Source organism: Lissotriton helveticus, chromosome 2_1 (genome assembly GCF_964261635.1).
Source record: "Lissotriton helveticus chromosome 2_1, aLisHel1.1, whole genome shotgun sequence".
NCBI classification, from domain to species: domain Eukaryota; kingdom Metazoa; phylum Chordata; class Amphibia; order Caudata; family Salamandridae; genus Lissotriton; species Lissotriton helveticus.
The window spans coordinates 1,344,361,443-1,344,378,388 of record NC_136059.1 but is presented as its reverse complement, the minus strand read 5'-3'; the positions used below and the strand labels follow the sequence as shown (position 1 = coordinate 1,344,378,388).

The 16,946-nt window shown below is 45.8% G+C and overlaps 1 protein-coding gene across 8 annotated transcripts in view; it reads left to right on the top strand.

The window, feature by feature from the left end:
- PTPN13 (protein tyrosine phosphatase non-receptor type 13) overlaps positions 1–16,946 on the top strand; it is a 1,030,035-nt gene that overhangs the window by 552,581 nt on the left and 460,508 nt on the right. For all 8 annotated transcript variants that reach the window (XM_078676288.1, XM_078676281.1, XM_078676285.1 and 5 more), the window contains one exon: positions 16,480–16,587. In XM_078676288.1, coding sequence (XP_078532414.1) covers positions 16,480–16,587 — 108 coding nt within the window. The remainder of the gene's footprint in view (positions 1–16,479; positions 16,588–16,946) is intronic.

Genomic DNA, 16,946 nt, shown 5'->3' with positions numbered 1-16,946 from the left:
AACAGTAGGACTTTTGGTAGAAGGATACAGAGATAACACATAGTTCAGAGGGAGATCCTAGTTATCTAGGACCTAGGGAACGGATGAGGAACAAGGATTTGAGTTGGTTCTTGAAGTCCGCATAGGACGGTAGAGTTCTGATATGCGGGGGGATAGAGTTCCATATTTTGGGGGCATTTCCAGTGAAGGAGCAGTCCGCAGTTTTCTTCTTTCTGGTTTTTGGTAGGATGAGCAACAGGGAGTTGGAGCTTCTCAAATATCTGCTTTGGCCTGCTTTTGTGAGCTTGTTTGCCAAGTATTCTGGTTTACCGGTATGGAGGGCCTTGTGGGTTAGGCAGGCCGTTCTGAAGGTGCTACGCATTTCCACCGGGAGCCATTCAAGTTCTTTGAGTGCTGGGGAGATGTTGTCAAATTTTTTGCATCCTGTGATCATTCTTGCTGCCGCATGTAATGTTGTTTTTAATGGAGCCAAGTGCGATTTGGGGATACCTGTAAGGATTGAATTCCCGTGGTCCAGTCTAGATAGAACTAGAGATTGTGTGGCTAGTTTAAGGTCTTTGTTTGGAATGAAAGGTTTGATTTTGTTCAGCAGTCTGAGGTTGAAGAAAGCACTTTTTGCCGAGTTCTTAATGTGGTTTGTCAAGGTTAGTTTGGGGTCTAGGGTGAAACCCAGAGATTTGACGGAATCAGTTGGCGTGAGAGAACCTTTAAGAGCATCGATCCACTTCAGCCACTCAGTGATTTGAGGATTGTCTTCTTTGTTTGAGATGAGAAGAGTTTCGGTCTTGTCAGGATTGAGTTTCAGATGGTTTTTTGTCAGCCAATCTTGAACATCTTTTAAGACAGCATTTAGTCTGTGGATGTCGTTAAGTGAAGAGGTTTCCAGGTAAATCTGCGTGTCATCCGCGTAGAGGTGGAAGAGGATATTGGCATTCCTGAGTAGTTTGGCGAGCGGTTCCATATAGATGTTGAAGAGCTGAGGAGAAAGTACTGATCCTTGGGAGACACCCTTGTTGACTTGCTGTTTTTCTGAGGTGAAGTTCTTCAGTTTTATTATTTGCGAGCGGTTGTGGAGAAAGGAAGAAAACCAATCAAGAACTACCTCGCCGAGGCCAGCTCTTGCTTGCAGAGTTTTGATGAGGAGCTTATGGTCTACCGTGTCGAAAGCTGCGGATAGATCAAGGAGTATGAGAAGGCAGCACTTGTCAGGGTCAAGAGAACCGTGAATGTCGTCTATGATGTTCAGCATCGCGGTTTCTGTGCTGCGGCCTTGTCTGAAGCCAGATTGGAGGGGATCCAGGAGATTGATGTTATCCAGATGATGAGTCAGTTGCAGGAGAACGCAGCGTTCCAGTGTTTTGGCGAGTAGAGGGAGGTTAGATATCGGTCTGAAATTGTTCAAGTCTGTAGAGTCAAGACCGGGTTTTTTCAGCAAAGGAGTGACTTGTCCCATTTTTAGACAGTCAGGGACCACTCCGCTTTGTAAGGAGCTGTTTATGATTTTGCCCCAGATAGGTGCTAAGGTGAGCTTCATTTTTTTGATTAGTGAGGGAGGAATGGGGTCTGAGATGTGAGCTGATGGTTTGGAGGTCGAGATCAGCGAGATTATCTCAGTTTTCTGCACGTGGCGAAAGCTTAGCCAAGGGAGGGGAGAGGGGCCAGAGAGGAGGGCCTGAGGGATGGCCGCGTTGCTGATGTCTAGAGATAGTTCGATTTTTAAGACCTTGTCGTTGAAGAAGCTGGCGAAGTTGTTGCATAGTTCTTTGGACGCTTGCAGGGGTGAGGGCAGAGGCTTGGATGTTTGATGTCTGATTATGTTGAAGAGCTCCTTAGGTCTGTTTTTGGAGTTGGCTAGTGCCTCTCGGAAGAAGCTGGATTTCTTGTTTTTGATATCGTTGTTATACTTCTTGCGGGCTGTTTTTAGTTGTAGGCGAAGGATGGCTGTTGGGTTGTTTCTCCACTTTCTTTCTTTGGCTCTCAATGTTCTTCTTTCTGCATTGAGGTCCGCATTGAACCACGTTCTAGACGGGGTGGCGCGGCTTCTTTTGAGCTTTGGAGGAGCTAGATTATTGAGAATGGAGACTAGCTCAGAGTTGTAGTGGTCAATGAGATCGTTGGTCGAAAGGTGTGGAGAGTTGTCTAGAAGACGTGAACTTAGCTGCCCTTCTAGAATGTCTAGGGGGACTTGGGAGAGGTTTCTTGACCATTTGGGTGGGTCTTGGGGAGGTTTAAGCGGGATGATGGGGTGATTAATGTGAAATAGGATCATATGGTGATCTGACCAGTCAACGGGGAGTATGTGGTTGATCGTGATTGAATTCTTTTGTGCAATGATGGCGTCCAGTGTGGCTCCTTTGTAATGTGTCTCCTCGGTGCAATGTTGAGTGAGGTTGTTATCAGCTAGGAGGTTGGATAGCGATCTAATTAGAGGGTTATGGGATTCATTCCATCGGAGATTCAGGTCACCAAGAATTATGTTTTTGGAATCGCCGAGAGCGTCTTGAGCGATCAGGTTGGATAGTTGGTCTCCAAACTCATTGTTTCTGCCCGGGGGGTGATAAAGTAGATGGCAGAGTAGAGAGTCATTGTCTTTGGTTTTGATGGAAGCGGATAGGCATTCAAATGAGTTGTATTCAAAGGGGGAGGTTTCTGTGATGTTCCAGCTGTCCTTGTGGATGATAGCAACTCCACCTCCTCGTTGTTCTATCCTGTCTTTGGAGATGACGGAGAATCCCGGTGGAACCAGCATGTCTAGGCAGGGGGGAGATGACTTATTTAGCCAAGTCTCAGTGAGGAACGCAACGTCTATGTCGTGTGTGAGGATGGCTTCAGCTATGTCCGTTGCATGTAATGAGGCCGATCTGCAGTTCATTAGGAGGCAGTTGGTGATTCTCTCCTGAATGCTGGCGGTTTTGTCTTTAACTTCTCCGGGTATGGCGGTGAGGACTGGTAATCTTTGTCGTTTGAGGGTGGGTTGATCTTTCCGGTAACCAGTGATTACTTGGATTTTAGATTTAGGTGAGACTGAGATGGGAGAGTCGTAGGTCGTGGCTAGTAATGCTGCTTCACTGTCTGACATAGGGGCTTCTGATCTGAGTGGTCTGGTGGTCAGGTGTTTTGAGCCTGCTAGGGTGTGAGATGAGTTAGTCGTCAGAGGCCTGGTCCATGGGGCTCTGGAGAGTTCAGTTTTTTTGGGACTGGAAGCCAGGACCTTGGGATAGGGATCGATCGGGTGAGTATTGGGGGCTACTGTGGGTCCCTGGGTGATGATGGCGTTGGCGAGGAGGGGCGTTCGGGGAGGGGTATTGGGAGGTTTGGGGGGATTATATTGAGCATTGAGGGGTACTATGGGACCCTGGGTGATGTTGGAGTTGGCGAGGAGGGGCTTTCGGGGAGGGGGTTTAGGGGGAATACAGGCTATACCTAGGTTGAGGAGGGTTTCTATTAGGCCTTGGGTGATGGAGTCGACCTGTTTTTACAAGGCTGAGAGCCGTTTGGTTATGGAATCAATTAGGGGGTTGTGGGCAACTGCAGTGGGGCCGAGCGTGTTGTGGTTCGGGAGAGTGGGTTGAGAGATAGGGATCGGGGTAGAGGGAGGGGGTGGTGTGGGAAGAGGGCTGGGTGGGAGATTGGACATGGGGGGGAAGGGGAGAGGGTCAGGAGGAGGATAGGGCGGGGGAGGTTTGAGAGTAGGGGGGAGATTAGAGGGGAGGCTCATTGGCTGTGGACTGCCTGTTGACCGGGGGGGGATTGTCCTCGGGGGTGGGCGATAGCTATGGGGGGTGAGGTGGTAAGGGGGGGGTAGGGGGGAGAGGTGTGGCGCCGCGGCCAGGGCGACTGACGCTGGAATCTGGGGACCACGGTTCGATCCCCGGCTCCGGCGGCAGGTTAGCCCAGCACCATGTGACTCTGGGCAATAGCTCGCTTAATCTTCCCGACGGCCCCCAGCGCCTAGAGACCCTTACGGGTGATTGTGCGCTTTACAAATGTGGACTTTACTTTACTAGAGTTGCGTGTCCTGTTGGTGGTGGATGGATGGGCGTGGGGGATGGGATGCGGCGGGGGGGGAGTCTGACGGGCTGTGTGTGGCTCGGGATGGGTCGTGTTGCGGTCTTCTCTGTCTGTAGAGGGAGTGGACGGTGAGGGTGTTGATGCGAGGTGCGGCGGGGTAGGAGGGGCTGACTTGAGAGAGGGAAATAAGGAGTCAAAAGCTTCCAGGTTATCATTGTTGGCTTGTATGAGGACTGTGCCATTGTTCAAGATAGTCACGGTTGTATAGCCCCTGCCAACTGATCTGAACGGAAGAATCGTAGTTAATTTGCAGCTGTGAGCAGTGGAGGTGGTTTTGGCGATGAACATCCGCGTTGTGATTGCGGAGACCCAATATTCGGGTCTTTCGGTGTGGAATATTAGGTCCATCTTCATCGGTCCTGTGGAGGTCGAGTGATAGATGTCAATGATTAGGGTTTCTTTATGTTTGCGGATGAGTTTCTGCTTGAAAGTGCGTCGAAGCTTTGTAGAGAGGAGGGGGGGGGAGATGATGGTGAAGGAGTTCCGACTGTGAGGTTTGAGGTGGGCAAGTGGGATAGGAGGAGGAGGGGGAGGTTGGTCCCGGGCCATCGTGAGGATAGTAGATGGGTGGGAGAGCCTGGGTGAGTTGCGATGTGAAGGTTGGAGCTTAGGTGGCTCAGGGTGACGAACCGAGGTGTTCACGTGGAGTGTTGAGGGTGACGTTCCAGGCCGGTGGAGAGGGTCATAAAGCCCGTGTGGTACTGCTTGGGAGTTTGCAGGTGATCGGACTCAATTGGTAGTTGGACTTTTGTAGACTAGCGTCTTGAGAATGGAGTGAGATGGAGGTTCTGGTCAGGAGAGGACATGCAGAAAGCCTCCCAGACGTACACACCAACAGCCAGCTCAGTACGGGATCTGACCTGACGCAGTTCTAAGGTTGCTGTTAATAAGCTCTATCATCCATGATCATTCTGATAGAGTTGCACCTTGACTGGTGTAAGGGTAAGGAATTTTGAGTCTACAGGGCCTCCTTGGTCATTTTGGGGGAAGTGGATGTGGATAGTGGGAGAGGACGTTCCGTTGTCCCCCTGTTAGATGCCCCTCTCGAGTTTAGCAGTCAAAACTCACTGTGAAGTCAGGCAATGTCTTCTTTGGCCGCCATTTTGGGGTCAGGCAAGAGGCCGGCGGCGGTGGGCAGCAGAGGGAGCCGGTGGGAGACTTTTTATTACAAAAAAGGAGGAAGATAGGGCTGTCGCTTGGCGCCCACGTAGTAGTCGTTACCTTGTAGGTGGAAGATGCGCCTCCGATGGACATTCGAGTCAGGCGGCGTCTTCTTTATCCGCCATCTTGGGAACAGGCGGTGAAGGGCAGCAAAGAGAGCCGGGGAGGGGACTTATAGTTACACTAGAGGTGAATACACTAGTTGCTTTGTTCGGGGCCAACCTGTCAATTTAGCTTTGATATTGGTAGAAGAAAGTCTACTTGCCTTCTTTTCTAGGTGTTGCCTCTCAGATACCAACTTCCATCGACTCCTAACCAGCAGGGCCTCAGTTCTTCTTTGAGGCCCTGCACCACTCTTCTTCAAGGACTTCTCAGTGGAGAATGTGCTCAGAGTGATTGAAGGGAAGCCCCCTTCAGACCCACCTGAAAATTACCATGGACCGACCATCAGGAGGTGTGTAAATTCTCCCTCATCACGACAACACTGTGCGAGTCCTGCCTTACCCTCCGCTCAAAGTGGTCTTCGGTACAGACAGGAGAGAAGGTGGGCACACCAGAGGATGTAGCGGCAGGTCTCGGCTGACGCGAGCAACATATTCAAGGAACACCCCTCACTAGACGTTGAGGAAGGTAAAGAAGCCAGACCATGGGCATTCCCCCCTTTAGGACATTGCCGAGTTGTGAGGTGACTTTCTCTTCTGACTCCGACCCTGAGCAAGAGGATCGAGTGGCTCCCAACGCCTCCACATTTTCTAGATTTCAGAGAAAGACCTTTGCTAGAATTGTGAGTATGGTCAATACCGAAACACTCACCAGCTCCTAAACAGCCTTGAGCCATGACAGAGCACTGGTGTTCAGGTGTCCAGCTCTTCGACTAAGACGCAGCCTTCAAAACCTCCACCGCCTTTCATCTCTGGTTCGCACTGACCTAAGGCTTCGGTGCTGACAATGCTTCCACTTGTGGAGCTGAACCCTACTTACTGTCAAGCCTGAAGATACTTCATAAGCCTTAGATCCCCTCAAAGTCTACAGGAAAACTATCCCCAGCCCCAAAGTCAGTGCAGAAGACTCCATTGGCTCCAAAGACACACTCAGCGCCAAAGGCACCTTCCTTTCCAGACTGCAAAGACTTGGGGCAAACCATCCTCCAGCGACTCCAGGAGTTGGATGCAAGATAGAAGTATCTGTTTATACATCCTCAGACTGGAAACATCTCCACAATGGTGCTTGCCAGCTCCACAGAAACATTGCCTCAGAAGAGAAAATTGACTTTTAAGAAATGGGGGGCTTTGGAGCCTCCCCCAAGCTCCTAAGCACAAGAGACGCAAAGGCAAGGGAACCAGCCCCACCCCCATATGTACCCTCCTCCTCCACCCCTCTTCATCCACAACCACCTCCACCACTACCATATACACCATTACCTGTATATTCACTAGAGGTTTCCAGTAATTCCTCTTACGGGGAAGGTAGCACTTTCCATCGTACTGACCCTTATTATGCACTGTTCGATCCCATGCCCACCATGACCTATGGGAAGACTATGATGTTGACCCTCCGCAAGAGCCTAACTTGAATCATTATCCAGGCAGGGCATCAAGCTCAGATGATACCAAGGCATATCATGAGGTGATAAAGAGGGGTGTCTGTGTTTCATAAGATGGACTTGCATGTTCTCAACACGTAAGATGACTTATTGGTAGAGACTATCCAAGTCCCAAAGAACAGTACAGTTGCTCACCATGTTGAGCGGTATGTTAAAGCCCGCCAAAGACAACTTCAAGGGACATGTCAAGGCGAGGAGGGTAATTCCCTGGTAAGAAAAAAAAAAGCCCTCACCAAATGACGCACGTTACAAGTCCCTTCTGGTCCATACTGTGTGCAAGAGTGCCAGTGCTCCAGCATCGGGAGATACTCTTCCCACCAGACAAGGAGAGCAAGATGTTAGACACTTCTGGGAAGAGGGTAGTGGTACGAGCTTCACCCACTGGAGGATAGCCAGTTCCATTGGCTTTCTCTTTTGATAAGATAAAGCACAGTGGCATGAAACACAGGAGCTCATTATGCACCTCTCAGAGTGGTACAAGAAAGGGGGGAGGTGGTGTCAGAGGAAAAGTCAATCTTTGCCACTATCCATTTTGCCCTCGATGTGCTAACATCATGCCCCTAAAGGTTAATACTTGTGTCCTTATTAGATGCCATGGGTGGCTCTGCGTCTTTGGTTTTGTACCCAAGGTCCAACCGCGTCTGCTTAACATGCCCTTCTGTGTTGAACACCTATTCAGCCTGAAGGTTCGCTAGATACAGGAAAATATAAACAAGGACACAAACACTGCCAAAGCTATGGGTGCCCTCCTCTTTCGGAGACTCGAGTATAGGGTTGGATCAAAGGCCACCTCCCCAGATACTAATTCCTCCTACTCGAGGCAACAGTAGACCTACCCCAGCAAACACCACATCTGGTACAAGAGGTGCCGACAGAAGCAACAACAAATAGGCCAGGGGCAAAGGAGGTTCTTCTGCCTCAAACCAGTGACTCCCCTCGCTGTCCCTCCAAACACATAACACCCATCTGGAGCAGGATGCAGGATTTACTTCCTTACTGGATGGAAATCACATCAGACAAGTGGGTCTTAGCAGTGATCTACCACTGCTACTGCCTAGAACTTCTCACACCCAGTACCAACACCCCCCCACACACACAGGCACATTCTCAGCAGTCAATATCTCTACTTTCTGAAGCAAGAGGTCCAATTGCTTCTTCACAAGGGGCTATGGAAACAGTCCCTCCCACCTGAGCGGAGTGTACTTTGTTTACTTCCTCATTCGCAGGAATGAGGGCTTCCTCAGGCCCCTCAAATGATACGTCCTCTCTGAAGATCACCATATGGTGTTGCTGCAGGTTATCATCCCTCTGCTTTAACTAGATGATGAGATGGCGGTATTTGACCTCACCGATGTCTATTTCCACATCCCATTCATCCTGCTCACTGACACTACCTGCACTTTTACCTAGTATTTCTGGCCCACTTAAACCACCAAGTACTCCCGTTCGGTGTCACCACTGCCCAAGGGTCTTCAAGTGCCTAGCAGTGATTGACGCACAATTAAGGAGGTAGACATTCATGACTTTCCATGATCAAGAGTACAAGCAACAGTGCCAAACGCACACCCGGATGACCATCTCCCTCCTCCACAGCCTCACATTCACTGTACATGACACCAAATGTCACCTACAACCTCTCCAAATCCAACCCTTCTTAGGGGTGGTAAGGAATTCACCTACAGGCAAAGCCTACACCAGCCAGCAAAAGCTTTCAGCATTTCACCTGCTCAAACCTTATCTCTTGATGACGGAATTCCTCCCATGACTGTATAATGATCTGGCGGACCAGCTCAGAAGGATTTATCAACAAGTCCCCGAGTGAGAACCCCATCCAATACTCTGGGGCACTCCACAAATCAACCTCTTTATCTCCGCGAGAACAGAAAAAAGCCCAAGCTTCTCCTCCAGGTACTCACACCCACAATTCATGGGCAAACTCACTATAGATGAAGGGCCAGATGTATGACCGTCTTTTGCGCTCACAAACGGAAAATCTGCCCCTTTGTGACCGCAAAATAGGTCTGCCCTATTTACAAATCCTATTTTGCGAGTCGGTAACTTACTGCCGTCTCACAAAATAGGGTTAGCGACTCACTATTAGGAAGGGGCGTGCCATGGGCGTCCCTTCCTAACATCGACTCGCACTTCAATGCAAGATTGTTTTGCGGCCGCAACACTTGCAGTTTACCACCCATTTTAAATGGGTGGTAACCCCCTTACAAACGGGAAGGGGTCCCCAGGGGACTTCTTACCCTTTGTGATTGGTATTTAAAAAAAAATTTAAGAGCAGGCAGTGGTCCCACAGACCACTGCCTGCTCTTAAAAAATGAACAGTAACATTTCATTTTTCTTTTTTAAATGCATCCTGTTTTCCTTTAAGGAAAACAGGCTACATTTTTTTTAAAAACTGCTTTATTTAAAAAGCAGTCACAGACATGGTGGTCTGCTGACTAAGCCTGGGCGGAGTTCGCGGACCCCGCAAAGTACAAAAAAAACTCCGCCGCACTACGCGGAGCTCCGCAAGCAGCGGAGTGAGTTATATAAATACAGTTTGCAGTGATTTATAGTGCTAGGTGCTTGTGTGCACTGTGCAATCATCGCAAACGACATCATGAACAGAGCAAGTGGGCGCTGCTTTCATTCTGCCGCTCGAGTAGATTTTTACTCGAGCTGCAACTTTCTCAACACGAACAGACAGTTTCTCAACTCAAGCGGTCGCGAGCATACACAACCTCTCGCAATGAGAAATCTGAACACCTGCGTTGAGAAATCTTACCGGGAGGTTGATTTTCCGCGCTCACCAACTTGATGTTGACGACCGTGAACGAGGAAAAATCTCATCAGGAGATGGATTTTCCTTGATTGCTCTCGACAACTTGACATTGACAAACGCAAGCGTGGAAAATCGCCACGTAACACGGAGTGTGGAAAACTCTGCAAACTCCGCGAGCGGAGTGGAGTTCATCGCCCAGACTTACTGCTGACCCCAGCAGACCACCATCCCTGGGAGTGCTATCCATTTCTAATGGGGTAGCAAATTGCACCTGCCTCATGAATATTAATGAGGCAAGCAATTTGTGAGCCCATTAGGAATCGCAAACAGTGTCTGCAACACTGTTGTACATTCCTATTTGCGAGTCCTAAACTGCAAGTCACCAAACGACGCACGTTGCTTCTCGCAAATTGGTAGGGTCGTACATCTGGCCCGAACTGATTAGAGATCTTTACTTATGCTTTTATATCTCTCCTACTTCTTTCCTTTGTGGTGTAGAAGATGCAACAATCTTCTCAAAACCTGGGACAGGCAGCCCTGGTGCCCAATACTATTTGAGATGTTAATCAGTCTCTTCAAGAAGCACCCCAACAGTCAGGGCCTTCTTACCAGGAGCCAAGGCTAGATCAGGCACCCAGACTTCAAGCAGCCCATAATAGTGATTTCACACTAATACGCCATAAAGTTTGGTTACCTACGTCTCTCCCAAAGGAGTTCATGGCCAACTTACGAGAATACCGCAAACAACCACATGTGCCTGCCATACAGCAAAGTGCAAACTAATTGTCCATTACTGCATTTCCAAACACCTGGACCCCCTAAAATGTACATTCTAAGATATAATCTGCTAATTGCTCTATATCCAAAAGTCAGGCATGTCCTACACCTTGATACTGCTCCACCTAGCAGCCATAGCAGCTTACGTGCAAAACGGGGAATGTTCTTCCCTCTTCCGCATATCCATAGTTAAAGTCTTCATGGAAGGTCTCAAAAGGGTCATTCCTTTCAAGGTCCCCCTGCCCCATTGTGTAATCTTAACATAGATCTCACCAGACTTATGGGTCCCCTTTTGGGCCTTACGTGTTTGTCCTCTCAAGAATCTTTCCTGGAAAGTGGCCTTTCTTGTTGCATTAACTTCTCTTAGATGCATTATGAATTGCAAACCCTCACGCTACAGGAACCTTTCATTTAGGTACACAAGTACCGCGTAGTACTCAGAACTAACCATATGTTCCTCCATGTGTTTGTTTCCCCTTTTCACCTTAACCAAACAATAGAGCTCCCAGTCTTCTTCCCCCAACCAGACTCAGTAGCAAAGAGAGCTATCCACATCCAAGATGTTAAATGTGTTCTCATGTATTATATCGATAGGACCAAGCATTTCTGCAAAGCACATTTGCTTTTCGCAAGGATCCCCCCTATTTCTAAATCTTTCATTGCGAGATGGATACTCAAGCATTTCTAAACTTGCTGTCACAAAGCCAAGAGAATCCTCCCTGCCACACCCAGAGTGCACTCTACAAGGAAAAAGGTTGTAAACTTGGCCTTCCTGGGAAATGGTCCTCTGGCCGACATATGTTAAGCAGCTACTTGGTCAGTCCCACACATGTTCATTAAGCTCTATTGTGTGGATATCCTAGACAGACAACCAGCTATGGTGGGCCAGACAGTCCTTAGGACCTTATTTCAGACATCTGTATCATTCTAGCCACCACTTATAGAAGGGTACTGCTTTTTTTATTTTTTTTTATTGAAATGTAAGACGTCATTATCGCATTTACAATACAAACAATATTGCATCCATCGCTCACAGGGCAATACCTCACATATTTACAACTTTGTTAATGAGAAACAAGCACAATAAATCCGCCGGCAGCTTGCATTCCGACATCTTCTGGATCTACTTCGTTCACATACGATATATACGCCCTTAATTCTATATATGTCTTACCTATTTCTTTTCTTTTTTTTTTTTTTATTTAACATAAAACCGTTAATTCTTAGCTTCATAGATTGGATATTCAGCCGTGTTCAGTACATTTATCGTTTTGTGTAGTTGTATCAGCATAGCAGTCACTTCCTCGTCTCATGGAAGGGTACTGCTTTAAAGTCTATGTAGGGTTTTTGTATGTACATCAACATATGCTATGAAAGGAAAATGTTACTTACCCTGTAAGCATCTGCTTGTAGCGTGTAGTGCTGTAGATCAACATGCACCCACCCTCCTTTCTGGAAGCATATGGCTCTGATTACATAGAGATCGCAGGTCACCCGACCAATATTCTCACCACTTAGATTTCGGGCCCATATACTTCAATTCACTATATATACATTGATCACATGACCTTACAATCTACTACCAATAACCATGAGTCCTTTCGATTGTTCCTAGAGTACCCGACTTACCAACCACCGTTACGGGTACCTATGACCACGATGGGTCAGGGAGCTAGCTGTAAAAGGAAAAGCAGGAAAAATAATACAATCCCAACTTTAAATAACTTTGATATTTATCAAATGACCACGGACAACTGGGAAGTTTTGAGAATTTTATCTAGAAATCAGTTTCGGAAATTATAAGGTTTACAGTTAAAAGGCAGTCAATAATCAAGATGACGAAAATCACATATCCATAAAGGAACAAAGTAAGGGCAAACATTTAGATTTCTAAAAATAGTGAGACAGGGAACACGCTAAGTAGAGGTTAAAGTGGATTTCAAGGAAGGACATCTATAAATGGACAGGCTTATGCATGTACTAAACGTATACTATGGGGACGTACTTCATAAGTCTGAATTAAACTAGGACTCCTATACATTTATAGAAAGGAGAAAATGGAAACACGCTATAATTCTAGGAGCGTTACTTCAAATCAGTTTTATATGAGAAAATTATAGCCCACATCAGGAAATTGCAAACTGAAATGGAGAAAATGATTTCTAAAAGGTAGGGTAACATAGGACCACGCTATGAAATTAAATGCAAATGACTTCATAAGATGCAATGGTTGCGGAAAAGCATGGAAAATTATCATGTGCAAAGGTATGTCTTTATTGAAGCAAAGACAGAAAATAGAAAGGTGCAGTTTTAGAGTTTCAGCAAGATATTTACCTAGACTGGTGTGAAAACCAACCCTGGCCACGGGTCAGTTAAGGACAGGAAATACCCCACGGAAGAACAGTCATCAATGGGACAGCAGGTGCAGAAGGGACACCCCAGGACCGGACAGGAAAATCAGATTAGGATCAGGACAGGACCACCAGGATACGACCAGCACCCGCAGTTCGGAAGCAACGCCTGCGCTCCACCCTCTCTGCAGCTATCAGTCAGAACCCCGATTGGGTTAGCGAACTCCCCAGCAAAGTGCTCCGCCAGCACTTAAGGTTTAGTAAAACCTTAGAGTCTATGGTCAAATTCGGACAGAGTGCTCCGCAGCGCTCTGTATTCAGTCACCTATTGAGTGCGTTGGGTCAGTGACAGGTCAGCTATTCAGACAAGTCGGACAATTTCTCTAGCTAAACCTAGGCTAGTTATACTGTTTTTGGGTCAGTGTACCACCCCCCAAATGTTGCAAGTGTCAGAATCCCCAATTTCGATTGGTCCCCAAGTAGGATAGGTTAACACACCAATCAGAACAAACTTCTACAAGTCTCAATTTGCATCTTATGGAACCGCCTAGTAGATTTGGGGTTCCCATGAGAGATTTGACAGAATACAATAGAAAATATACAAATGTATCAAGTGAAGAACAATTTTGCTCCATCCTCCTGGGTCAGAGGTGGCGTTCACAGGAGCATCTTGACTGTGGCTGCCAGCTGGCTGAGTTCCACTGCTCAAGGCCGTCTTCTCTCTGCGATATTGACATGCGCAGAAAGGACTTCCAAGATGGTTCCCGTCTCATTCAGACCCCCCATTTATCGCGGTACATGGAAAGTAAGCGAAAACAAATTAATACATAGAATATAAATGAATTCATGTGTGTGTCATGAAGAGCTACCTTATTTCTTACCTATAAAATATACTATGCAATTATGGGTTAGTGCAACAAACAATAACACGAGAGCATCTGCGCAAGCTTCACCATGTGAGTATACAGACAGCCATTTTAAAGGCAAGTACGCATGCGCACATTTTCCCACCAGAACTGCAACTACGTCACGTCACGTGAGTGTGACTAACGCATGCGCAGTAGAAAATTCTAAAGCGGCGGCCATTTTATAGACAAAGGTTATTGGTATTAGTAAAACACATAGGCAAGCGTCACTAATATACACGTACATCCAAAAATAAAGGAAATTAGTAAGACATACAATTGGATTACAGAGTTATACATAATTCGAGGTTCATGACTCAAGCAAGTCGCGTAATTTGCGAAATCTTGCTCTATCAGCATATGGCTCTGATTACATATCTCTTCCCTTTCTTAGTTCAACTTTTGCAATGCACACAAGCCCCATACTGTGTTCACTCACCACTCCATATCACTCTCACTTACTGTGCAAAAAAACAATCTAACATGGGAGCCCTTGCACAGTGCTTAATTTCTGCCGGTGAGGGCCCACCAATACTTATTTTTGGGTACTGACAGTTCATAATCAAGTACTCTATTCCGTATATTTTTCAACCATGAAAGCACAAGACACATATACAAATTAATGAGTAACAACAAAAATACAATAAAAGACATAAAAGAGCTCTAACCGCCAATCTCATCACAGTTTATAAGTTCAGCTCTTTGGGGGGGATATATAAGTCTGTAGAATGAAAATGCTAAATCTCAGAGCTAACCTAAAAAGGTGCCAGGTGTACAGATTTAACTAAAAAGTTATAAGATATAACAACACAGACTAGCCATATGTCTAAATGAGAAAAGACACTCAATACAAATGTGGTCTATATAGACAATGGTACACATTAAAAGGACAGTGACATGTTTGAAAAAGCCAAGTGCAATTAAAATCAGACCCCAAACTGAGTAGATTTTAAGACAAGGGATTCAGACCATCGCTTTGGATCGAATGCACCAGCTCCAATAAAGATATTTGAACACTGCGCAAGCAGTCATCTATTTAGACTCCGTGTGCAGGAGCCGTAAGGCATACTGGTGCTGTCTCCAGCCGGCACTTACTTTTCCACCTCTGATATTAACCAAGAGCAAGAGAGAGAAAAACGTACAAAGCTGAAAGACGGAGGAAGAAAAAATGGAAAATGGTCACAAAGGGAGCAAACCGGGGCTTGCAGGAGTGAGATAAGGAGCAGAGAGGGTCTGGAAGTGGATTAAAGAGGCATGAGGTGAATTTAAGACAATTCAACCTTGGTATTTGGTGAGCTTCTGAGCAGAGCATCTGGCACCGGCACTCATTCTTCTACAAATCAAAAACTGCTTATGCGCATTGCCAACTAAGGGAGGAGTCACCCTATACCTCTTGACTCAAAAGACTTCTTAGAAAAAACACAACTTGAAAATGTTCAACTCTAGATGGCTGGAGTATGCAGAGCATGTGAATCTACATTACTACACGCTTCAAAACAGATGCTTACAGGTTAAGTAACATTTACCTTTTAATTCATCATGGGATTGCCCCACAAGATAATGGTGTTATTTTTACAAAGACTTGTCAAGGAATTTAGAATGCCATCTTGAGCTGTTCTATGTCAGGTTGCCAATTATTTGCTATGGTACGTCTGGTTACACTAATAGAGAATTAAATTAACAAAAACAAATGTTCCTCTCTGTTCCAAATTTGTAATCAAAAATCAAAATTGAGTTAAAGATGTGTTTCAGTATACTATTCAAATTAAACGATTATTTTGGTTGGGTGGAATCAGTTTCGAGAAGTATGAAAACCCAATTTTGAAATTGACTTTCTGCAGCTGCCTGCCATAGGTTTTACACTGATTGAAAACCACTTGTTTGGATTATTGAGTGAAAGAGAAAACTTTAGTGTTGATTGTAGGCACACAAGGTGCTGGTAGGTTGTTTGGACATTCTAGTCAGTTTAGGTGGATCATTGGACAATAGTTAAACGTTTCTGTGTTCTTTGACTTGTATTTAGGAGGGCTTTTTGTACCTTTAGATAGTCTTCTGCCTACATGCTTCTTAAAAAATTATGGTTCTGTTCTATTCCGAAAAATCATTACATTAATATATATTTTTTAAGTGTCGCAGTAACATAACTTGCAGAGAGCTGGAGCCACATAATTTAAAGTTTAGTTGCCTTGAATGAATATTATGAAGGGTATTGTATTGTATATGAGAAAGTGATATCGTAGTTCTTTTCATGTCAGTGATTCAGTTGTTTCTGAGTTCACCTGAAGTTTACTGGAGGGGGAGGAATGAGCAGTATAATCATATAATGGAGGATCAAAACTTGTTCACAGTCCATGTCTCCAGTTCTTGTTGTGCCTTCTCACTGTGTAATTGGACATGGTAGTTACAACCCATGCCTCTTGTATCTGAGCAGACCTCCCACATGTTGCCATTTGTTGATCCTAAAGTGGTGAATTGTGTGCTTGTGCTATAGCAATCAGGCACCACCTCTCATGTCTACCTCTGTGTTCAGCACACCTGTTCCCCTTACACTATAGGTCACTCTGGACATTCAATTTATGAGAATGTTTGTTTTGTGTCTACATTCATACATTAGTGCTTTAGCAGGTAATATCCAAATGTATTACTGCAGTCTTTTGTGTAACACATGTAATTCTTTTTCATGAATTTTTCTGTGTGGTCCTCTGCAATGCAATATAATTTGTAAGACATTAAAGAAGAGCTATACTGTCATATCTACATTACAGAAAAATGTAAATGTAAACGTGTTTCTAAGGCCTCCAGTATCAGTGACTTGATAACCATTTTGATTTTGTTTAGGCTTCAAGATCGCAGGGGGTGAGAATGCCGGCAAACTAGACCTTGGCATCTTTATCAGCTCAATTATTCCTGGAGGCCCAGCACACTTGGATGGGTGTTTAAAAACGGGTATGATTTCATAATTGATTGACCTGGCAGGAGATGAGTCTGATAACTTCAGATTAGCTTATTGGAGAGTGTGACCCAAATAATGAAGATGTCTCCAGATATCTAAGGGTCTGGTGTGCATTGAAAAGACATGCCATTGAGGGGAGGAATTTAGAAGGCAATTCCCAGATTGAGGCCGGGGAATATTGTGCATTTGTTGGATCTGTGAATAATACACCTGCAAACAGGATGATTTGAAAGCGAAGCTGTTGTCTTGTAGGAAACTCTTTCCATCCTCAGTGGGTGCCTCATTAGGCTAGTGTACACCTTTTACCATTAAAAATACTGCTCAGGGTGTTTTGCAACTGAATACGACTATA